The sequence below is a fragment of the Brachyistius frenatus genome, unplaced genomic scaffold, assembly GCF_029030835.1.
Source record: "Brachyistius frenatus isolate BFR_SWC_R1_liver_20210118 unplaced genomic scaffold, ASM2903083v1 Contig_123, whole genome shotgun sequence".
NCBI lineage: Eukaryota > Metazoa > Chordata > Actinopteri > Embiotocidae > Brachyistius > Brachyistius frenatus.
In genome coordinates, this window is record NW_027210722.1 from 499192 (window position 1) to 524162 (window position 24971).

Below are 24971 nucleotides of genomic sequence, written 5' to 3' on the forward strand. Positions count from 1 at the left end.
ATAACTGAATTTCTAAAAAAAAACTTGTTTAAAGTGACCTATTCAATCTTTAACCGACAATTATTTACGAATCGATTTAAAAAAAAATATATTATAACGACTATTTGAAAATTCATGTCCCATGCCGAATCAGTACCCACCATTTATGTGCAAATGTTGTATTTCTGAGGAACATTGACATAAAACATAAAAAAAAAAAAAAAAAGAAGTTCTTTGAAGGAGTGCGTGTGTCACGTGTTCTTCACTTCCGAGGCGGAACGTCTTCAACAACCTCAAACACTGAACAACACTTCCAACAGACCGCGACCCGACTGAAATGAGAATTTGTGTTATCGTTTCATTGGTCTTTATTGTATTTTTAACACACTAATCAGAATTTGCTTCCAAAACATTAAAGAGATGACGAAACACGAAGATAAATGACCTCCTGTTCCACTTAGTTAATCGCCTCTCTGATCTTCACGTCTCTTCTTCTTGCACTTCCTTCGTCTTCTGCTCCAGGTTCTGCTGCCCAGCCGCCAGAGTCAGCGACAGCCTGCGCAGCGCCCCCTGCTGCTCGGGGAACTCCTCGCACAGGCGGTGCAGGATGGCTCTGGTGGCGTGGATGCGCTCCGTCTGGACCTGCAGCGCGGGGCCCACCGACTCGCCGGTGGACGAGGCCCGGTAGCTGCCGTCACACACCGACCGCAGCTTCTTGGTGCGACTCTGCAGAGCCACCAGGCGGGCCAGGTTCTGCAGGAGGGGCGTGGGGGGGGGGGGGGGGGGGGGAAAGAGAGACAGGAATACAGGAAGTTGTACCTGCTGCAGCAATGATCACGGCACAATTAGCAGTTCCGTCCGGTATCGTTGGTCAGTGGGAGGTTTCCACGAGAACCAGGCTGTGATGCTCCAAAGAAGAGTCTCACCCAAACCCTCACAGGAGCCGATCAACACTTCAGGATATGAATACAATGAGGAATGCCTCTTACGAGATTTCTGGGAGTTCTTGGTGATGAGAGTTTGAGTTGGATAAATACAAATAAATCTATTGGTATGATAAGGAAGGTTAGTCACCACACACGGTCTCCTCCCTCTATATTCTCGTCTAATTTATCTTTCATGTCGTAAAATAGTGTCCTACTATTCTCAATAAAATCTTGATCCTCCTGAAACAGTTTGTTGAGATTCACACAGTTCATCTCTCCCTCTATTTCAGAAACTCCACATCCTTACTATTCATGATATCCAGACGTTTTAAAATATGTGTTTATGTTTATAAGATACAGTTAAAAGAGGGAAATATTCCTGAACAGTTCAAGACTTACTTCAAAGTAAATTCACAGGTTCATTCTTACGCTGCCCATCAATTTTTTTAGATCTTCATCCTCCTAAATTTCTCAAATTCTCAAGTATCTCGATATGACATAAGGGCACCAAATTATGGGATGGCTTTTCTCATCTGACAAAAAGCTGTTCTTCTATAAAATGCTTTAAAAGGTGCTTAAAAAACATTGAACTGCTGTTTTGTAACGGCAACATGCGCACACACACTCTCAATCATCATGATACTCATATCTTGCTGCTTTTATGTTGACATTATTGTTTCCGCCGTTGTCGTCATACACATTTTGTTGTTGTTTCTTTTGTTTCTATTATTTATTACTGCATGTAAACTTTGTGTTTTCTATAACCGTAAACTTCTAACATTTTATTTAGGCGCCAAATAGGCCCTCTGGTTGTTGTTTTTTAGCCTCTCCCTGCACTGCACAGATTTAGTCATTTATTTTCTTCATCTTGTAAAATTCTGTGTTTTTAAATTTGTGCAACATAAATCAAAACCAAATCAGTAGAGACTTCGTCGACGCATGCCGTTCCTATATCATTACTTGAAGAAGGAACAGGATGTGTTCTATTGAATATCACGTCAGTTAAAGAGTGAGTATGGACCAGTGTGGTTCAAGCGCCGCATGTTAGATCAGATTCCCCCGCGTGTCCTCCTCACCGCGTCCTTGGTGTCCCGCAGGTGCGCCGACTCCGACTCCAGGATGCAGTCGGTGCTGCACAGGTCGATCAGCTGCTGCTTCTGCTGCCCGAGTCTGTCGCTCAGACTCGCCCGGTTCCGCTGGAGCTCCTCGACCTGCAACTCGCACTCCGCCGCGCGCTGCGCACACACGCACACACACACGCACACGTTATTGTACAAAAACCTGCCGAAAGGGTACGACCTCACGCGAAGGTCACGGCGAAAGGCCGCGGCCGTCTCACCGACCTTGTGCGTCTCCTGGACTATGCGCTGGCGGCTGCGCGTGACGCGGCTCAGCTCGCCCTGCGTGCTCTGTTTGTGCGAACTGTGGGTGATGGCGTCCCGCCGCAGGACGATGGTCTCCCTCCTCGACACCGTCGCTTCGCTCTCCCTCAGCAGACGCTCCTGCTGCTTCATCAGCTGGTTCAGACGCACCTGAACACACACACACACACACACACACACACACACACACACACACACACACACACACACACACACACACACACACACACACACACACACACACACAGTGAAACATGAATGCAGATATACAAACTGTGAATTAAAGCCAACAAAATGCTTACTTATGTTTATATATTATATAAATTATATATTAGACCCAGTAATCCATTTATGCTCGCTGTGCTTTACATAATTTTTTTTAGATGTGTAGTACAGATCAAAGGTTCCCAATCAAGGCTGCAATGACGACATCTGATTCCCATAAAAAGGGGAATAATAATAACTTTCTAGGATATATTTTTTTGCAGCAGTGACATCACGGCCCCAATTCTTTTGTTCTAAAAATATTCTGAAATGTTTTAGGAACGTACTCAGTGGGAGGATTTTGTTTGCTCCCAGAAAGTTCTTCTTAAAAGGAGGAGAAAGTTCACAAAAAATATTTTGTCTTACATTCTTAAAATGTTTTCCGTCACATTGTCAGAACATCATTTCCTGATTATTAAAATATTTTCAGTCGCAGGTCCCATGATTTTCTTATTTTAGAGCAGGACAGGGGGTCTCCAAACTTTTTACTGATGTTGAGCAACATTTATTCACAGAGCTGAGCTCCACCCAAACCAGCTGAGTCAGCTTCTTTTGAACAATAACAAACTGATACTCAACACACACACACACACACACACACACACACACACACACACACACACACACACACACACACACACACACACACACACACACACACACACACACACACACACACACTCAACCTGGCTGGAGCAGGATAACGTGCTTTAAAAACACTACACCAATGTTTTGAGGAAACATTCTTTAAATGTTTTTATGATGCATTTTTTTCTAGAGAACGATACTCAAATTTTCGGAAAAACAGAAACCCGTCCTGATGAAAACATTCCTCAAACATTACATCATATCAAGCTGGGGATTGAACTTCACAATGCTTCTTTCTTCCTGCAGTTTATTTTTCATCGTCAGTATCCGAGTGGATCGATCAGCTACCTGATATGTGTGTGCCATGTTTCCGCTTCTGATGAAAACTATTTAGAAAAGACAAACAGGATAAAAAACGTACAGTCTGACCATGCTTGATATATATTTTTTAGAAAGAAGGAAGGGGAAATAAAAGAGGTGACGACATCTAAATGTCTGATCTTGAGTCTAAAAACAGGAGGTTGAGAACCCCTCGTATACAATGAAGAGATCCAGCTTTTTTCACTGATGCTGTAACATCAGGATCTATTGTACTTCGAAATATAATTTCTCTACAGCGCAGATGCTAAAAAAAAAAAAAAAGAAGTGCATTGTGTTTTTAGTAATAAATAGTTCCTTCATTGTTGACACAGTTCTGACGGTTGTATACCTCTCAGATTATTAAATGTCCCAGTCCCGAGAGTTTGTACAACCCTCATAGAGCACCTGTATGTACAATGAAAAGTAAACAGCGGGACGACGACTCTGCGTTTACTGTTTGTTGTCTCCCCATTCGATCCCACAGTGTTCAGCGTGTTCACCTCCATACGGTGGATTTCCGTCTTCATCGCCTGGATGTCTCCGTGTGCCGCCTCAGAGTCCACAACCGCCCTCGTCTCTTTGAGCAGCTGCGTCTTCTTCTCCCACAGCATGATCTGACGCCTGCAGGTCAACAACAACAACAACAACAACATAGGACACATGGAGGAAAATACATATGACTATTTAGAATACACCATTGTATATTTTTTGGGGATATCTCATCAGAGAATATCATTTTGAAGTTGATTAACACGGCGATATAAAAAAATTAATCAGTGAAGATGTGACTGACTCTGCCTCCACCAGACTGTTGAGGAGCCTCTCCTTCTCCTCCTGCGTCTTCTCGTGTCTCATCTGCATCTCGATGGACTCCCGCTCCGCCTCCTGGACACATTATTTTAATCTTTAAAAATGATTTCCTATAAAACCTGTATTAAAAAAACGGAGATGAATCGGAGGCGTCGGTCGTGCCTTCAGCCTGTGGATGAAGTCGGTCTCCGTCATGGCGTTCTCCTCCTCCATCGCCTCCTTCAGCTGTCCGTTCTTGCTCAGCAGCGTGTCGAGCTTCACCAGGTCTCTCCTCAGCACCTTCAGGCTCCTCTCCAGCTCCGCCCCCTCTCGGTGCTCCAACTCAATCTGACCTATCGGAGAAGGAGGAGTTGGAGTCAGAGCGGGTAGTATATGGTGATAAAAAAAAAATGTTTTTTTTTGTTTTTTATTAGACTCTGATGTTTAAAACTTCACAAATAGTTAAATTTTCTTGGTGATCTCTGTGTGTGTGTGTGTGTGTGTGTGTGTGTGTGTGTGTGTGTGTGTGTGTGTGTGTGTGTGTGTGTGTGCGCGCGCGCGCGCGTTGCGTACTCTCGAAGCGTATTTTCCTCTGCTGCAATGCGGTGAATTCCATCTGCAGTTTGAGCGTGTCCTTGCTGTTGGCCTCGGTGTCCTGTGTGAGTCCCATCAGCGTCCCCTGCCGTCTCATCCACAGCTGCCGGTCGCTCCTGATGTCCGCCGCCAGGTCCTCCGTCTGAGCCGCGAGCGCCTGGGTCTTCATCTGCAGAGGACCCAGTTCCTCTTGCTGGGAGAAAACAACGAAAACACAAAAAGTCAGCCTGTAATCTTTACATCCGACGTGGAAAGTACCCGTAGCGCCTCGATCTCCGTGACGTCTCACCCCAGTCTTGGACATGATCTGGCCGATCTTGTCGCAGTAGTTGGTGATGATTATCTGCTTCTGCTCCATGAGCGTGGCGAATGAGGAGATATTGTTCTGGTTGAAAGTCAGCAGCTTGTTGTAGTGGGCGATCTCCTCGTCGAGGGCCTCCTGGGTGAGGGACAAACTGTCCACCTGCTGGCTGACCTGCTGACACTCCAGACTGACGGTCAGCACCATGTTCTCCTGCTGCTGCAGCTGGCACTTCTGAAGGAAGGGAAGAGACCGAGGGCAACTGAAACAATGACACTTTTTTTACCCTTAGCATATTGTCCATCTGCTGTTTGTGTTACTGTTGTGTTTTTGTAATTGTTCTAACTTCAACACATGCACCTTTTTTCTTTTTTTTTTTTTACTTTCAGGTTGTTCAATTTCTTCTGCCTTTGATAGTGTGTTTCATAGTGGTGCATTAAAGGAGCACCGTATGCATAAAAACCAGCCACAGTTTAAAAACAAAATAACTGATGTTTGAGTAATTAAAGGAGCGGGCCGGTCTGATGAAAACACGCTACCGAGTTGCATTATGGGAAACGTACGGTGGCTCCAAAAAGTGTTTTATCAGCAATCCTCCACGAGATTTATACGTTGTTGTTTTTTTTCTATAAAATACAGGTACAATAAAAGGTATTAAATCCATAAAAGGCCGTAAATAAATATGTTCTATACGCTAAATGAATCCATTTATTACATGAGAAAGCATGAACATCCCCAATATGGATAAGTTCTGATCGTCATGTGATGAACGCCACATGTGGTTACAGAAACAATGAGGAAACTTTCCCTACAGCTGTGACAGAAACTGGTCGATCCTTCTTCCAGATGTTATGAAGCTAAAAAGTGACAAACAAAACTGCTAAAACATTATTAATGAGATCTTTAGTGAAGCCACTATTGGGTGTCCAAATAGTGTTGTGTCTTAATTTTGAGCTGTGCATCTATTTTTTTAAGTAAAAGTCACCCGCTGCTGCTTTGATTTAAAAAGTTTGCCTTTTTTTTTGTGTCTTGTGAGTTCCCCAAATTTATTCAAGAATACTCAAATTCAGGAGTAGTAAATTAGCGGAGATCCATTCAACTTAAACAGACCAAGTAGAAAACCGAAGGTGTGAAAATAGTGTGTATCAGTGCTTCTCAGCTGTTGGGGGAAAGTTTGAATGGATGTGTACATAAAAACTAAAAAATAAGGGTTGAGGGAACGAAATGAAAGAACTGAAACTTTTATTTTGAAGGACAACCATTTTTCGTGACCCGCCTAGCGTGTTGTCACAACAGTTAAGCTTACATCTTCAGATCGGTAGTTATCCCTCGTTCGAGGATGGGTTAACAAATTCAGGATGAGATAAGTCTGACTTTTTATTTAATTGAAAATAAATTTGTCTTTTCATATCATATTCGAGAGACATGAACATCATCAATTTAAACTTTTTATACGCCTTTAATTTAAGTCTCCATTTTTATTTCATTGGGTTTTTTGACCTAATTTCACTTTTGCTGCACTTTGTTTTGTGTATTTCATGTTTTTTTTTTTACAGTGCATGAGGAGCATTGTGTGTTACTGCACCATGTTTCTGTGAAAAACATTTAAATGTCTTAAAATGACGAAGGGAAAAAAAAGGTCCTGACGCAAAACCAGCCGAGAGTCACTGCTGCGTTCTGTATACATTAAATAATATGGAAATAATGACAACTACAGGATTTTGTTAAGCGTGTATGAAGGTCTCTGCGGAGACGGATGTCGAACGATAATCCGGCTACACTTTCCCGAACGTTCTCAGAGCCTTTTCCACCGTTACCTTCTCGTTCTTCAGATTGGTTATCTTTCCGGTGAGCTGCTGGGAGTACTTGGCGGCCTTGTTGTGGTTGAGTTTCTGCTGGATGTAGGTCATGATCTCGTTCTCCAGCTCCAGACGTGCAGCACTCCTCTTCTCCAGGTCCCTCCACTGAGCGTTGATGTTGGCCTGGTGTGAACTGCTCTCCTGGAAGTGAAAGAAAGAAGAACAAGTGAGTGGAGCGGAGATCCAGAGGACGGGAAGCAGACGCCGTGACGGGACGACTCTGCGGACGGACAGACGTCCTCGTCCTCTGTCCTACCTTTGTGAGCGAGGCGATGGTGCGCTCGGTCTCTCGCAGGGTTCGGAGGCAGGTGCTGTAGTGGTTCTGCAGAGCCTCCTGCTGGGCCTGCTTCTGACTTATCAGCTTCCTTAAGGTGACGCCGTTGCCCTGAGAGCAGTTCAGCTGCAGGGTCAGAGTCTCGTTGAGCTCCTGCTCTGCGGTGGTGGACTTCCTGCAGCCCGCAATCTCTCTGTACAGGAGGATCCCGTGGTGCTCCACGTCACTGAGGGACACGGGAGAGAAAGAATGGATGAATGAGTGAATGAAAGAATGAATGAATAATTAAAAGAAAGAAAGAAAGAAAGAAAGGATGAATAAATGAGTGAGTGAGTGAATGAATGAATGGATGAATAAATGAAAGAAAGGATGAATGAGTGAGTGAATGAATGAAAGGATGAATAAATGAGTAAGTGAATGAATAAATGAGAGAATGAATGAATGAATGAAAGGATGAATGAGTGAGTGAATGAATGAATGAAAGGATGAATAAATGAGTAAGTGAATGAATGAAAGGATGAATGAATGAATGCTTTCCATTGAGATATGTGTTCATTTCTATTAAAATCTCAATTGATTAACAATATTGCATGTGCTCAAAATACTGCATTGGGTTTTAGACATATTTTAGACATTTTTCAATAGATTTTGACACAAATCTGCATTAAATGTTAAAAGAAGTTGACACAACAATCGCAATCCATCATCCTGATTCTAATGTACTTCGTTCCATTTATACTTCCGGCCTGGAAAAAAAAGGCGCGAACCGAACAACCTTTGAACATCATCCCAAAGATGCCGTTTGTAAACCACGTCTGCAGCAGCAACGTCACGTGACAACGTGAACATCAGGAACGCATCGAACACATTGCTCCTCCTCACCGTATGGCCTCCTGCATGGCGCCGAAGGCCTCGTCCCGTCTCCTCATCCCCGTCAGGCTGCTGTTCCACTGCTGCAGCAGCTGCTTACGCACCACCAGCATCGACTCCATCTCCATCTCAGCCTGCACGAAGAAACAGGAGAACGGACAGGAGACGAGACTCGCGTTCAAATACTTCAACTGTCATTAGTTTGTTCGGCAGGAGAACGGACATGAACGCTTCTAATTGGTTCATCAGTTCTGAAAAGACTCAATGAATGAGGACAACGACATGTTTCTGGTTTAAAAGAGGCCGAGGCTGGTTGGGGTCCGTTAAATCAAATCAAACAAATACCGTCATAAAATCACGGATGCTTTAATGTCCGTTTTTAGACCAATCTTCAATTAGTTACTGGATGAAAAAGTGATAAATTCACTTTCTGAAGTATTAAAGGTACACTAAATAACTACTATTACATTAACAATAGACATTTTTTGGTTTCTATTTTCTTTTTTATATTTGTTGAGAAAAAATTTTTTGTCATCAAACAGCAAAACGAGTGACGAGCTAGTGAAAAAGTGAAGGATTAAAAGTAGTCAGATATTTATGAAGCTAAAAGCAGAGCTAAAAGGTGCGGTGAGTTTTGGACACATTTATCATGCGGCCAGAAATAAAACTCTACTGCTAACACGTTAGCCATAGCAACTTTATTTTCTTTACGACGACCACTGGTGCCCCCAAGTGGCCAATACATATATAACCGCCGCTTCGATCTTTACAAATTCCTGTCAATTAATAACAAATGTTTGTGGTATTAATCGTTGCACTGATTTAAAGTAACTGTTTACTGATTGAAGACACTTCGTCTCGATGTCGTACGACCGGTACCTCAGAGAGAGCCTCTCTGGCGGTCTGCGTCTCCTCCGTTTGAGCGCTGGTCTGGGCGTCGTACATCTCCACCTGCTGCGTCAGCCGGTCCACTTCCTCCATCAGACGCTGCACGTACAAATCCTGAGGACGTCAGAGTACACGTGATCAATAACAGTAATCGACTGTGATGATCATGGGATGTTTTTTTTGTTTTTTTTAACGTGTCCGTCTCCACCTGCTTCAGTTTCTGCTCCTCTGCCTGAGTCTTCTCGGCTCCCGCTTTGCTTCTGGTATTGTTCAAGGTTTTGACTTGAGATCTCAGATCTTCACTGACTCCCTGAGTGAAGATGAGGTGCAGCATCAGACCGTCCAACTCCGCCTGCAGCTTAGACACTAAGAGAAGATATGAGAGTTGCAGAATGAACGCAACGCACCAAATATGTCGTTTAAAAATGAACCGATGCTGCTGCGGTATTGTACTGAATACATAATGGACCGAACGACTTTAAATAAAAAAGCCCACTGAGCAGTAACAAGGAGTTTAAACCAGTTTTGAATTTAGTTTTAACAACTGAATTTTTTTCATAAACCTTTAAACCTAAAATCTTAATGTGATTCCATTTAATCTAAGATGTGATTCAACGTTATTGTGTTTTACTGTACATTACAGTTCAGATCAATTTAAACTACGACGCACTGACATGTGTTTCAATCCACATTACTTCAGCAGAAGCGGTGAATATATGCAGCCGTGGCTTTTTAGAGGATCGAAACTTTAAAGTAAAAAAACAATTCAACTCCAAACTTGGTCGAAAATTTACTGTAACTTTCGGAATATTTGAAAATATTTTTTTTCTTATTGTCTGCAGCTTTTTGTGTTTCTATGCTGCTGTGACAACTAAATTTCCCCACTGTGGGATTAATAAACTCTAAATCTAATTCTAAATATGATTATTTTTACTTTTCTGACCCATATTTTTCACATATTTCTTTCTAGTCAGCCATGAAAACCATCATGTAATACATCTGTTAATTATAGTTAAGGAGAAACACAGTTTTTACTGAAATATAATCCTGGATCAGGCCAGACACATGGTGAGTCTCACCTTTGACCTTGGCCTCGTTGTCCTGGCTGTTCGTACTGGAGTGGCGGCTCTTGGTCATCTCCAGCTGGTCCTGAGCCTGCCGATGCTCGGCCTCGGCCTGGCCCTTGGTCTGATGACGGTCGTCCAGCTGGTTCTGCAGCCTGGCCAGCTGCTCCTGAACCCTGAACATCTCCACACCGATTTCCTGATCGAGTTTGGACTCAGCCTTCTCTGTGGCCAGCTGAGGGCAGCAGGAGAGACGTCAGGGAACAAAGCACGGAGTCCGTCATTCTGTCAGACACGCTTTGTTTGACTCTGGTTTCGCTCGTGTGTTTCATCATTCCATGCGCGGTATTAAAATGTATTTACTAGATTTAAGATAAAAGGTTAAAATAAAAAAATAAAAAAGAAGTCCAGATTCAATCCAAAACAGGTCAACAGCACCATCTAGTGGACATATATCAGCACATGTTTCCTGTGTGTGTCTTTGAGCTAAAATGTAAAAAAAAAAAAAAAGAAGGGAAGAAAAATATGTTTTGTTATTGAGAGAGACTTAGCCGACCTTTTCCTTCAGCTCCTGGTTGATCCTCTCCAGCTGCCTGCTCAGCTGTTTACTCAGAGCAGCTTGTTGTCTTTGGACCAGCGGCTGCCATCAACGAGAGGAGAGGAGAGTTCAAGATACGTGGTGTGAAGATGATAAACTCACTGTAAAACAAATGTCTGCGAGTGGGAGCACATTCATCTGAATAAACATCATTTTTCGGAGGGCTTTTGCACAAGCTTAATGTTTCAGTGCTACTGATGTTTCTGATACTAAACACACAGATGAAAACGTTGATAAACTTTAAAAAAAAATTTGACCTGTTTGAAGACCAGTGAGACCAAATCTATGCATGGAACAAAGTACTGAGTGCCTATGATGAATATATTGAAGGTATTATTGAAGGAGAAGCTACAGACATGTTCAGGATCCAGAAAAATGAACTCCTCCTCGTCCTCCTGGTCGGCCGGCAGCGGGCCCTGATCCTCCTGGTCCTCCATGTCCTCCGCGTCCTCCACTGTAGTCAGATTTAAAAGATGAGGTATCAAGGGCTCCAGGGATACAAAGTAAGATATAAACAAATGTGAAAACTGCCGCGTGAAGGGGAACCTGCAGATATGGACTCAGAGTCTCTTGACTTTTAAAATGATCTTAAAACTTTTCATTTCTAATAAAACTCAGTAATGCTTTCTCTTTGTTCTCCATGCATTTCTATGCTACTACTGCATGTTGTATTAACATTTCACCAACATTCATATTTTAATGTTGTTGTCCATCAATGTATTAACTGTAAAATGTATTGGTAGGTTCCGTGGTGAATTTGGACAGTTAATAGTATTTGATTGATTGATTGAGAAGTATTTCTTGTCTCTCTGAATGTCTTCAACATCAGTATGTTTTTTTTTCTCCTCCATATAACAACACACACTCCAAGTCAAATGTTAAATTCTCTCACTTTCAATCATAAAAATGTGATGTGAATGACCTCCAATGAAGTAAAACAGTCTCCTTTGTGCTGATCAGACTAAATCCAGTCACGTGATTTCACTCCCAGCAGTTTGTGAGCTTTATTTATTAGTTCACAGGTTTTCAGGACCAAACTTCTTTTTTTTTTTCCAGATCAAAAATATTTCTTCTTAAAATGGACCGCAATGAGGGAACATCCTAAAGCTTCTCCTCCAGTGGGCTACAGCAGAGCAGCATGCTTCTTACTCTTGGCATGGTGAGGAAGGGCTCCCTCTCCAGCATTTATAATACATCCATAGTAGTTTTACAAACTTTACTTCAATAAAAGATAGAAAAATACTGCAGGGAAAATATTAGTTTGATCAAATTTAAACTGAACTCCGTGATGACTTTTTTTTTTTTTTAATAATTCCGGGATATTCCAGCCAACCGACCTAATTAAGCCACTTTACCTACTTAATATGCACTTATTTCTGCGTTACATTTTGCCCAGGTTAATTTCCCTGAGGATAATAAATTATGATGTACTGAACACCGCTGTGCTGTTGCAGGACGTACCCGAATCCGTGGACGCAGGGTGGTATTCATCCATCACACCGAGGTCAGGCTGAGGCTGGGTGACGAGGACACAAACAGACGAAGGCAAGTGCGTTTTACACATCGTTAAACACCCAACGTGTCTCCAGGATCAAAATGATAAAAGGAGGAACAAAGTGACCCCCCCCCCCTCAGACTATCACACCTCCGGAACAGCTGGCTCGGTTCCTCCGCTGTCCTCCTGCGGGTTGGTGTCTCTTCCGTCGCGGCTGGAGGTTTCGTCTCCTCCCTCCTCGTCCACTGATCTCTGCATTGAACCTGACAGGAAGTGCCGTTAAACTGGGTTATATTGTCACACTTCCACACGGGAGTTTGCGTAACAACTTTATAAACTCGCCGCCCTTCTATTTGTCTCGTTGTATGTTTTTTTTTTGTTTGTTTTGTTTTTGTCTGGCTGGTGCAAAAGACAGAAACCTTCACTTAACGACTGGCTCTCCTCTCGCCAGCTTAGTAGCACGTTAGCCCGGTAACAACGGTTGAATGGAGCTCAGGGAGAGGTTGAGGGAAAAAAAAACATGACCTCTACAGTTACAGTAGCGGACATTATCTTGAACTGTTAAAAAAAATAAATGAAAAGAAACACGGCATATTTTTGAGGAACATCTTAATAATACCGTAATTTTGACACAATTCAACGTTTAAGTTGTACTTACCACCGTCTCTCCTACTGGCGTTACTAGGCAACAGCAAACTTCCTTGGGCGGAGCATGCGCAGTGCTCATCATCTCAGGGTCAATAAAGGTGACCTTGTCGAAGTTTATGTGCGTTGATACGACTGGAGGTGCTTATTTTCGACCTTTAAGTCAATAATAAAAATCATTACTGGTAGTTATTGATATGAGACATATATCTAACTCATTGCCTAATGCTTTGGTCACATCTTATTTCCTGCCAAGTCAGCTGGACCAATTAGTTTTGGATTTATTTAGTGTGTAAAAGTCCTAATAAAGCTTTTTAGACAGAGCTGGAGGGCAGTAGTAGTTACTTTGCAGAAAATCCTATAATGAGTTAGATTAAACTAACAAGAATTAGAAATATTATCCGGTAATACGTGACGTAACACCGATGCAACACTACACTTTTCATGTTACTGCTAGTACTTCTGTACTTTAACTTAAAATAAATGTACTTTTTATCTTTAAAAGGCCTTAAAAAATAACATTTCACTTTGAGCAAATAAATACAAGGCAAAGAAGATTTCCATCAGCAATTCAAAACACAAAATGAAGCACAAACCCAAAGCGGCTGTCACGGACAGATTTATTTAGCTCTATAAATAAGGCAGATACACAATCACTTAATTTGGCCTTAAAATTACATGTCAATAAAGTCATTAATTCACAGATACAAATCATAGTCTTCATTTAGCCTCAAAAAAGTCACTCAGTTTACACCAAAAGAAGTAGACAAAAACTGAAAGCAGACCACACTTCATGTACTCATTCAAAAATACTTCTCCAAAAAAAAAAGGAACCGTGGCAGAAAGGAAAAGGCGATCACACAGAACACAGGTCCGTTCGGTGCTACAGTGCTTTAAGTATGCAGAGAGAGAGCGAGAGATGAAAACAAGGCAAGAACACCTGTAAACAACAAGTATTGTCGTAATTTTTTCTTTTCTTTTCTTTCACATTGCCTCATAATGCTTTTATCAATACGAGATGTGTACCTCGAAGCGGAGGGAGCGATCCGGTACTACGGGCCTGATCGGAAGGAACTTTGGTTGGAGATCAGAAACACGGTTGTAAAAGTGTTTTCAGAAACTGTGTGTTTTACATTCTTGGCAACAGACGCGTTCCGATTCAGTGCGTACCTTCCTGCAGACAGTATTGGCGGAGTAGAGTCTTCTTAAAGAGCCGTCACATATCAAGAGTTTTAAATTTCACCCCCGACGTCATCATCCATATTAAACACCATAAAGTACGAAGCGATGCGCGGATAAACACACCACCCCCGGGCCTCCGTAGTGATCGAGAAAGATCTGTTCTCTGAGATGAGATAGTGTTTATCTGTCGTAAGAAAGGAAAAAAAACAAGAAGGAAACTTTCACTTGCATTTGTGCAATAATTTGCATACACCCAAGTCCAAAGGTGACCGGGTGGAAACTGCTCTCATTCAATAACAACTGGAAGCAAAAAAAACAACAAGAACAACAACATACATTCAAACAGACGTGTTGGAGGCCTCATCAGATGTACGCCGAGAATCCTTCTCAGTACACGGTCAGAATAAAGCCTGTGCAGCGTTTCTAACATTGCACTCGTTGTGGGTTTGTCATTAATAAGGGATATATATGGCGAATGACACTTTTCCTACGTAACGCATGTTTGCTGTTGAGCTTTATTTCCATGCAGACGTGGATAACGGCATCGGTGGCGTAAAAAACAAACAAAAAAACGAGGGGTTTCACGATCGAACGAGGTGTTCAAGGTGAATACTGTTGGTTAACACCTGATCCAACAATCGCTGACGTAAAGCCACTTTAAGTTTTTTTTTTTTTTTTTTAATTATTTTTAAATGGTGAATAAAAATAACATCAGGTATCCCCAACGTACTGTTTTTTTTTTTAAATTTTTTACCTGCTCGACAACAGAAACTCTCCTTCACATGCGAATCATTCGCTATAAAACGCTTCTAACTTCAACATATGGTCACACGGTGAGTCCACCCTGCTGCATCGCCCCATGTGACTCTCTTCATGCGCAGCGTGTAAGGTTTCTGGTGAATGCTTCCATCTCATATATAACAACATATTCCTGCTTATTAACTCAACCCACCTCCAAGTTAGGAGCCTAAAGTGGCTCACCTTCAACATCTCAGTCTAAACCCTTCCTGACAAATACTACCTGACGGAGCAGCACTTTGTGTTTAGTGTTTACTTGGTCGACTCGACGTCGTTCCTGTTGTCTCCTCTACTGCGAGTGAGAGAGAGCGCCTCCAGGTGGGAATGTGTTTGTACTACAGTAGCGTCGGACCTGGCGACTTTGGCTCCGCCTCCCGTTACGAGGCTTATTAGAAGCTTTTAGGAAAATACTGTAAACAATCTTCATGGCGGGCTGGTGCCGTCCCTCTCCGGGTCGACGGAGGGTCCGGTGGCTGTGCGGGGGTCCATGGCAGAGTGCATGATGGTCAGCCATATGTCATCCATGTTTGGCATCACAAGGATTTTCTGGAAGAGGAGAAGGAGTAACGGATAGACGGTGAGTGGTCCGTCACTTTCTGGTATTCTTGACACATTTTTGAACACGTCCTGTCTTTAATGAACCAAAAGTAGTGAGCACATAACAGTGAGTGTGAAACTGTTTCCTATAAGATGTTGGACGTCTTGTGCAGTTTGCCAATAAAGGAATCAGTGAAGTGACCACATTTGGACGAGCTGGGGGAGGAGCGAGGGGTGGATCTGACCCATTTGATTGGATCTGACCCATTTGATTGGAAACTTGACGATACTACATCCCGCCCACCGATAGCTGTAACCTGACTGCACTACAGGCCTGTCAATCAAACGGCCACGCCCCCAAAAACACATCTTTTTGAAGTTTATTTTCTAATTAATGACGGGATTATTTTCAGATGGACCGTCAGAAAACTAATAAGAAGGAGCGACTTTAGCTAAAAGCACCAAGATAACTCCTGGAAAACATTTTATTGACTTAGAATTTAATGAGAGAAGTTGAATGGGAGTCTATGGTGCCGGATGCCTTATGGAGCCAACCTCTAGTGGCACCTGGTGGTATTGCAGCTTCAGATACTTCTGCATCAGCCTCATTATTCACACCCGGAAACTACGAACATTTTATATACAGTTTATGTTCTCATCAGACGACGCTACAGTTTATCAACTACATTCTGTTTCAATAAGCTACAAACAAAGTGGCCCTTAAGGACTGGACTAAATTTTCTTTGGTTTTAGTAAACTCTGACTGTGCAGTAACAGTAAAAACAAAAAGGTATAAAATTGCAATGTTGATTTCCATTACAGGATCCATTTGGGAACAAACCACTCGCAGCCTCTGCAGTTCACTTGCAGCTCCACTTATTTTGCAATCACCTGAAAAATAAACTCTGCTGGGCTGAATTACAGAAACAAGAGACCCAAATGTAGCGTTTACCTGGAACTCCTGCTCCAGTTTCTTCTCGATCCAGTCTGTGACGTGAGCCAGAGTGACTTCTCTTTCTCCCAGTTTAGGTCGGGCCTTCAGCTCCAGGTGAGGCGGAGTCCTGAAGCCATACCTGCAACAGGAAGTAACACCCTCAACCACAACTCACACTGCCAGCAGCTGACACAACGAACACGTGCAGTGACCACCAGCAGAGGGCAGCGATGGACTGTAAAAAGACATTAAAAGCTACATTTATTTGTTTTCAAAGCTACAGTTGCACATTAGAATAGATTTTTACTTGTGCTGAGTTGAGATATTTTTAACTGTGTAAGTTTGTAGTGAAAGAGCCATCATTTAGAAATAAAGATACGTGACTCGTACACGAGTATCTGCTGATAGAAAAGAGGAAATTAAACTAATCATGGGTCATCTTAAAGAGCTTTGTTTGCAACTGTGTTTTCCTGTCTGTGGTAAAGTGGCAAGAGGGGAAATGTGATTATTTGTCACTCACTCTGCACAGCATTCCTCACGTTACTGCAGCAAGAGAGAACAGCACATTACGTACCAGATCCTGTCGGTGGGAGGAGGAGGGATGTTGACGGCCAGCGTTCCCTGGAGCTGCTGCACCTCCACCGTGAGCAGGAGCGGTGTGTTGGACACTTCCTCCATCTTCTTTTTGATGAACTCCGTCTCTGTGGCCTTCTGGAAGTACTTGGACTTCGTTATCTTGTCCACAAAGCGCATGATCTTGCTCGCTTTATGTCCTCCGACAAAACTGGATTCAAACAAAAAAGGAGAATTAGGATTTAAACCGAACTCAAAACTTCAATAAAACCTTTTCAGGTATCCGATATATGTAAATAGTCTATACATTTTGAAAAGCTCTCACCCCTCTGCTCCTGCAGAATCATTCGCCAGCTCTGAGGAATCTTCCTCGTCTGATGAACCGGCGCTCGACGACTCTTCATCGCTATCGGCCAGGCAATACGTTCGAGGCCTGTATCTGAAAACGCATGAAAAAACCCCAATGTAAAATGTATTAGGATGAGCACACACTTACTTACTCTCTCTCTCACACACACACACACACACACACACACACACACACACACACACACACACACACACACACACACACACACACACACACACACACACACACACACACACACACACACACACACACACACCTACTGTACGCATGCACTAACACATGCAGATGGCGTTTCATTGTGCTCATTAAGTGAGACTACTCACATGCACAAATGATAAACTTCTGGAAACAAAGAATTATGGGAGTTAGTATTAAAAAAAATCTGTAGATCAGAAGGTGTTCACAGAGTTTCATCCTTTCAGATGGAATTTTCATGTGAAACTCAATCTAAACTCGTTTGGCAAAAATCCACTGACTAGAGGTAGATACTGTAACACACTGTTTCAAAGGTGCACCAATTCAGAATGCATGTTTGGTACCACTGATACCAATTAATACAGTTTATTCATTCAAACCCTTTACAAATTAACACACTGTAAAATGAAAATAAAAACAGAACGAGAAGTTTGACTCATTTAATTGAAAATAGACCAAAGAGAACACATCAAATGTTAAAACTGAGAAATTTGTATTGTTTTAAGGAAAAACATTAGCTCAATTTAAATTTGATGGCAGTAACTCGTTTCAAAAAGGTTGTGACAGGGTCAACAAAAGACTGGAGAAGTTGTGTAACGCCAAAAAAACAACACTTGGTGGAACATCTGGCAACTAATTAGGATACCTGGCAACAGATCAGTAACATGATTGCGTATAAAACAAGGGACAAGGCCGAAAACCAATATTGACTGGGCCCTCAGGCGGCACTACATTAAAAACAGACAAAGCTCTGGAGTGGAAATCACTGCATGGGCTCAGGAACACTTCTGAAAAACGATCGTCTGTCAACACAGTTCATCGCTGCATCCACAAATGAAGGTTAAACCTCTAAAACGAATGCCTCTGTCCCAACTTATTTAAAACATGTTGCTGCTATAAAATTCAAAATAAGCATATATTTTTCATAAAACAAAAATATTTCTCAGTTTCAACATTTGACACGTTGTATTTGTTCTATTTTAAAATAAATATGGGTTTACATTAATTGCGAATCATCACATTCTGTATTTTTTTAACATTCAACACAGCGTTTCCGTATCAGTCACAACAGATCGTTCACTTAGTTTCAGTGCCGCAGCATCGTATCTGTGCTGTATTCATGCAAACATGTGAACATATTATGCACTTATTTGTTGCTGAGACTTTAGGGAAATGAAAATAAACTGATGAAAGCACCGAACATGCAGAGAGATTAATAATTAATGAGATGAAGAAAATGGATGGTGTTAGGGAATGAGACGACCCCTTTAAACTAAAGATATCGGAACTGGAAAGCAAAACAGTAGAGATCACTGTTGAAAGTCAAGCAGGAACTCACCAGAAAGACATCCGATTAACAGCCGCATAAAAGGTAGAATCCAAAGGGGCAAAGGCCGGGAAAAGAGAGGTGGTGGGGGGGGAGAGAGAGAGAGAGAGATAGGGGGAGGGGGGTATAAAAGATACAGAACACTGAGTGAAACAGGGGAGGTGTCAGGCAACATGGCAGACACCAGAGACAAGCACTGTTTTATTAACCAGAGGTGGGCGAGGGCGGGGGATTGGCTTCACATCCAACCAAGGCTCTTCTAAAAGTGTTCTCACCCGTCCTTCCCCAACTCCCCCACGCGGGGGCCTTCTCCCTCCTTCCCCAGACGGATGAGGTTCATCTTGGTTTCCAGGGTCATCAGGAAAGAGCCGCTGTAGGAGACCTCCAGGTCGAACCACAGACCTGAGGACACGCTTGATGATTATTATAGATGTTACAGAAGATGGGGAAAGAAAGAGGGAGAGATCACAAGGTCCTTTAAACGGAGGAGAAACAGTCAGAGCAACCCCCCCCACTCTTCCCCATCCCTGTTTGATATCAGCAGGGGGGAGGGGAGAGAGGGGGCTGTAGAAACTCTCCCTCTATTCCTTTTACCTCTGCACTACAAAATCTGCTGTAATCTGGATTAAAGCCTTCATCAAAAGTCTGTCTTGCATGGGGCTGGCTGTGTGTGTGCTCTTTAAAAAACAAAAACAAAAACAAAACAAAAATTCTCCCACCCTTCTAGTTCACAACACAGGATCACATGTTTCTTGTGTACAATGGTTTCTCTTTACACCACCCGAGGGCAGCAGAGGTCGACAGATGACGCAGGAAAGAAGAGCTGAAGTGAGAAGGAAAGACCGAAACACACAGGTGCACGTATGCAGTGCAAAACTCCAAAACAATCTTGTACAGATTGTGACACTGGCTGGACAGTTGAAAGAAATTCATATAAATAGGATTTGAAGAGCTTTCAAACACCTAGAGAGGCTTTTAATCTGGCAGAAGTGTGCACGAACGTGTTGGCTTTGATTACTTGTTCTTACCATCTGATTTTATTTTGTCACTTTCTTTGCCTTTTTTTTTTTTTTTAAGCATTTTAAAATGCATTGCATTGTCGTTATTATCATTCTACGAATGTAAAAAGTGATAAAAGCAAAGATATGACCAGGAGATGTAATGTGGGAACGCATAGACGAGCAGCACCTCTCTTCACTGCTCCGTTACCGGCTGCCTCGCTCTAAATGAGATAATGCAATGAGTCTGCTGTGCTCGAGAGAAAATCGATATGAGTGTAAGAGCCTGTGGAAAAGAAACAGAAAGTTGAGAGGAAATTAAAGAAAGAAAAGAAGGCGAGGAAGTTTTGAGACAGAAAAAACTCAGCTGGGGAGCGAGGCAGAGTGGACACGCGGGATCTGCTGAGCTCCCTGGGTCCTGTTTGACCCGCCGGTGTTAAGAGGCGAGTCTGAGTCGGGGGGTTCATGCAGGGCACTGGGCTTTGTTAGTCTGCAGAGAGAGGAGCCTCCGGAGCAGGGCAGAGCTTCCTTAATTGGGGTGAAGCCACATGGTGAGGAGTGAGTCGTGTGCGTCACAGAAAGAAATGCCTTCGCATATGAAGGGTGCATGCTTCCAGAAATGGACACTCGAGAAAGTCATGAGCATGTTGGCAGATTATATGTAAAATAAATACAAATGTATCGGCCTGCTGAGAAAGCTGCTGCTTTCGAAGACATGCGTGCGCACACAGCTGGAGAAGTTCATCGATCCGGTGCACTCAGCATGCTTGTTCCAGGAAGGAGCGGGGTGAGGCAGAACGGGAGAAGGCTGGAGGATACGGGCACTGTAACACCACTGTAACGCCACTGTAATACCACTGTAACACCACTGTAATGCCAATGTAATACCACTGTAAGACCACTGTAACGCTACTGTAAGACCACTGTAACGCCAATGTAATACCACTGTAAGACCACTGTAATACCACTGTAACGCTACTGTAAGACCACTGTAACACCACTGTAATGCCAATGTAATACCACTGTAATACCACTGTAACGCCACTGTAAGACCACTGTAACACCACTGTAAGGCCACTGTACGGCCATTGTAACACCACTGTAAGACCAATGTAAGAGCCATGTGAGACCACTGTAACACTACCGTAACACTATCATGGAAATACACAGTGGAAAAATGGAATTGAACATGTTTCTGTGCAGCTGGAGAGCCTCTGAACAAAAAGATGCACAGCGCTGAGTAAAGCTAAATATAATAAAGTCTTCTGTTTGAAGCATGCGTCTCCTTCCTGCTTCCTCTCACCTCCGAGAAACATCTCTAAAAATGCATCACTTTAGTGTTTAAGACTGACTGCGGCTGATGGGTCTATTCAAAGAAATCAAAAAAATTTGGCAACATATCGCTGTTTTTAAAAAATGCAATTAAAGCCGACAAACTTCCAGCGCCATCACTGGAATGCGGATCCGCGCACGCCGATCGGGTTTGAAGTGGCTTTTGAGGTGTGCTTTGCCTGGAACCGATCCAGCTGGAGATGAAATCAATTCTTGCTCTCATTACGGGGGTTATGCGAGAGCTGCGGTGATAAAAAAAATAAAAAAAAATAAAAAAAAATGAGGCAGCGAATCGGAGCAGAGGAAGGAGGAAGAGAGATACTGAGAAGAAAGAGGAAGACGAAATGAAAGGGAACGCGAGGGGAAGAGAAGACGAGGAAGAGAACGGGAGACAAATGAAAGCACAGATCTGTCGGAGACTGTAAGGAGGGAAGACAAAAGGAACGGAGCGATGGAAAGCTCCATGCTGATGCACGTCTCAATGATCACAGAAGAATTCCTCTCAAATAAAAATGGCACGAAGAGCTGCGTGTGATCCAAAACTGGAACACAGTTAGCTGATATTTGAGCAGCACTGCAGCCCGCATGCTCGTGCGGAGCTAAGACCTCGCATAGCTAAGCTTCAATTCATCCAAAATAACCATAAGACCTGCTAAAGTGCTTAGGGCCGGCCTGCATTGTGCTCGGCTAAGAGTCCACCGACCAATCAGATTCCATCAGAACCGCTGTAAACAAGGCTTTCGTGAGGTCAGGATTTTACACTATTACCCCGTTTCCACTTCATCAAAATGTCCCGGTGTGATCGGATCACAAGTGGTCGGTAAAATAGACGCGTCCGAGATCTGATTTGCTCGGGCCGCAATCAGAGGTGGTGGTGGGACGCACGCGGACACGCAATGCATTCTGGGCCACAGTGAAGGACCGCCTACCCCGCTGACGTCATCCGAATATCAAACAACAATAAACAACATTTACTGCTAACTAACAGCTAGACAACGACTGTTTAGAGGCTGTACGTTACGCTCGTTTCACCAAAGCCTCCTCTGTGTTTATCGTTTTTTTTGTTGTTGTTGTTTTATTCAAGTGTATATCGTGTTATTTGCGACAGGCATCAGAACCTCAGCTGTGAGAGAGCCCCGCCCATTCGCACGGTTTATTGAGCCGCAGTTAGCGGAGACGCTCCGGAACAAGGAATTCATCCAACAAGCCGATCAGGTCGTCTCGTTTCAGGCTGTGAATCAGGTTTACAAACTCGAGCGTTCGGACATTTAATTTCTGAAATTCTGACATATTTCTGAACGGTGGAGCATTTCAATGAGGTTCAAGTGAGCGAAGATGTCCATTTTTTGTTGCATAAACTCCTCGTGTTTCCGTGTTTGTTCTCGCGCTTATTTACTTGTGTGCTTTCCGTGGTGTAGAGAGCGCTCATTTACATACAGGAAGTGAGACCCGATCCCAAGCGGTCACACGGGACGGTTTAAATCTGGACGCCCGTGATCCAATGACGCCAGGGACGCGAGGTGGAAACAGCCTCCTTGCAACACCGCTGGTGAAGGCGATTTCTTCACATTCAGAGCATTGAACTGAAAACATCAACATCCTGCCGCTGCCTGACCTGCTTGAGTGGGTAGAAGTGCACGTTGCGGACCGTAACCCATAGTCAACCTCTTCCTGCCGAGCAGAGCAGCTGTCAGCGGTTTCAACTATAACCTCGTTTATTAAAAGTGAAAAACACAAAACGTGTCAACATTGTTGCATTAAAAAAAAAAAAAAAAAAAAAAAAAAAAAAAAAAAAATCAGATTTAGTGTCAGCATTTCTTACTGCAAGTACAGAATGAATAAACGGAGATGTTGCCATTGTTTTGATTTGGATTTTTTTTGCGTTATTCAGCATTTGTCGTTTCCACCACGGCTTTAAATGCTCGTTCGGAGCGGCTGTGGTGGGCGTCTCAGTGTGGACAGAGTTGCTTTCACTGAAGGGTTGGGGACAGCTATCACACCAGCGCCGCCACTGCTGCTGCTGTTGTTTGGGTGCAGAGCACAGCCTCAGTATTGTGATCTTATTAGTCACAGCGAGACGACCAGAGAAAGAATGGGGGCAGCAGATAGTCATGAGACATAGTGTCACTTTCCTCCATGTGTGTTTACATGAAGCGGATTTATAAAAAAAAATAAAAAAAAGTGTGTCAGATTTGACACTTCTTGCCCAAGAGGGCTTAAAAAGGACAGTTTGAGTGGTAGTTTGGATTACTGAGGCATTTCTACACAAAATATAAAATCCATAAAGTCAGTGGGATGAAAGAATGTTAAGAAGAGGAGGAATATCAGATTTCTAACCAGCACATTAAAGCCGTGCAGAGAGTAACTCCCTAGAAACCGAAAACCTGAAACTGACGGGATCACGAGAAATCCCACAGAATGTTTCCTGATAGATTATTGGTTTATATTGCTGCACTTTTATCTTTGTTATCTCTTCATGTCAACAATGAGAAACATTTAGTAAATCCTGCACAATGAAGAAAACAATGACATCCTCTGTGTGTGTGTGTGTGTGTGTGTGTGTGTGTGTGTGTGTGTGTGTGTGTGTGTGTGTGTGTGTGTGTGTGTGTGTGTGTGTGTATGATGGTTTGTCATTTATTTCTGTCTTGCCTCGATAGTCGACGCAGGGTTTGGATGCCCTGAGGATTCTGGGCGTGGCCGAGCCCATGTCCAGTTCTGTCAGCGTCAGCTCGTTCATGAAGTAAGGCAACTGAAAGAGACACGAGCACACGAATAAACATAAACAACAACAACAAAAAATAAACCCTTCTTTAATTAAAGCAGATTTAGAGGTCAGCTTAATATTAAAACTATCATTCGGTGTAATTTTGAGTCGGGCTGTGTGATGTGGACAAATTCTGAGTTCAAATGTTGTCGTGTTTACAGTGTACATAAGAAGAGTCCGTATGAACGGCGCCCTCTTGTGGCATTCACGACGTGAGAATTTAGATTTCTTTTTTTACAAGCCTTTAGTTCAGGAGTTGTGATGTGTTCGCTGACGTTTACAGAAAGGTCAGAGGTCGTGGAAGTTCATGTTTGGTTGGCTGTTCAGCTAATAAATTGTAATTTTAGTCACGTAGAGTTTGTCCTCATAACTTAGATAATAGCCTGCGTCTGAGGAAAATGTTGATTTTCCCGACGGCCTCATCTTTTCCCTGTGTCTGTGTTTCCTGCATGACGTTACCTCCCCTGTTAGCTTGATAAACTGTTAGCCGCTGTGGCTTCTAGACGCCCTCCATGTTTTTATGACTTAACATGCGCTGCACACGACTTCCCCTGTTGTAGCCACGAGCTCACGAATGTCATTTGAACGCAGCAAAAATCAAATAACACAATGTATTTCACCAAATACCTCGATATCAATATTATCACAGTATTGTAGAGACGACTATCAGTGCTTTCACAACGTATTTCCTCAATGAGATTGTTAATAAATAATCATCAGTAAAGTGGATATAAAGACTAAGTGCAGAAAGGCAAATAATAGATTAGTCTGCTGGGTTCAGAAAATATCCTCCATTTACTGAAATAAAGTCTTTTAAAAGCATGAAAAGTCTGAATTAATGCCAAGTCATGAAATCTAAAACGATATCTCAGCTCACATCACAAAATCGATATATTGTCCAGCCTTAATTTGGAGGGAATGATTCGGTTGTAAAGAATAAAAAACTTGTAAAATGCATAAAATAAAATAGACGAATGGGCAGACACACACGGTTATTTTCAAACAAGGTAAAAAAAAAAATCATCTTCTCTCTCTTATAATGTGCAGCATAATGTATTTTGTACATGGTCCCTGTTGTAAATAAA

The 24971-nt window shown here is 42.7% G+C and overlaps 2 protein-coding genes across 5 annotated transcripts in view; both read right to left on the reverse strand.

Moving 5' to 3' along the window:
- Window positions 1-307: 307 nt before the first annotated feature.
- Window positions 308-12650, reverse strand: ccdc40 (coiled-coil domain 40 molecular ruler complex subunit). Its single transcript, XM_069713860.1, has 18 exons — window positions 12382-12650; window positions 12198-12252; window positions 11093-11190; window positions 10695-10778; window positions 10154-10373; window positions 9283-9440; window positions 9066-9188; window positions 8199-8320; window positions 7299-7542; window positions 7001-7183; window positions 5172-5417; window positions 4862-5075; window positions 4472-4641; window positions 4293-4384; window positions 4000-4120; window positions 2249-2437; window positions 1982-2140; window positions 308-732 (listed from the first exon to the last, which is right to left on the reverse strand). Exons 1-18 carry the CDS (start codon window positions 12487-12489, stop codon window positions 460-462), a joined length of 2859 nt encoding a protein of 952 aa, XP_069569961.1. The 5' UTR covers window positions 12490-12650; the 3' UTR covers window positions 308-459.
- Window positions 12651-13479: 829 nt separating this feature from the next.
- LOC138629867 (testis-expressed protein 2-like) overlaps window positions 13480-24971 on the reverse strand; it is a 34794-nt gene continuing 23302 nt past the window's right edge. For 3 of the 4 annotated variants that reach the window (XM_069713842.1, XM_069713841.1, XM_069713844.1), the window contains exons 8-13: window positions 23772-23871; window positions 19068-19194; window positions 17226-17339; window positions 16902-17111; window positions 16346-16466; window positions 13480-15402 (exon numbers count right to left, since the gene is read on the reverse strand). In XM_069713842.1, coding sequence (XP_069569943.1) covers window positions 15280-15402; window positions 16346-16466; window positions 16902-17111; window positions 17226-17339; window positions 19068-19194; window positions 23772-23871 — 795 coding nt within the window. In that variant the 3' untranslated portion in view covers window positions 13480-15279. The remainder of the gene's footprint in view (window positions 15403-16345; window positions 16467-16901; window positions 17112-17225; window positions 17340-19067; window positions 19195-23771; window positions 23872-24971) is intronic. The other variant, XM_069713845.1, reaches the window with a different exon arrangement.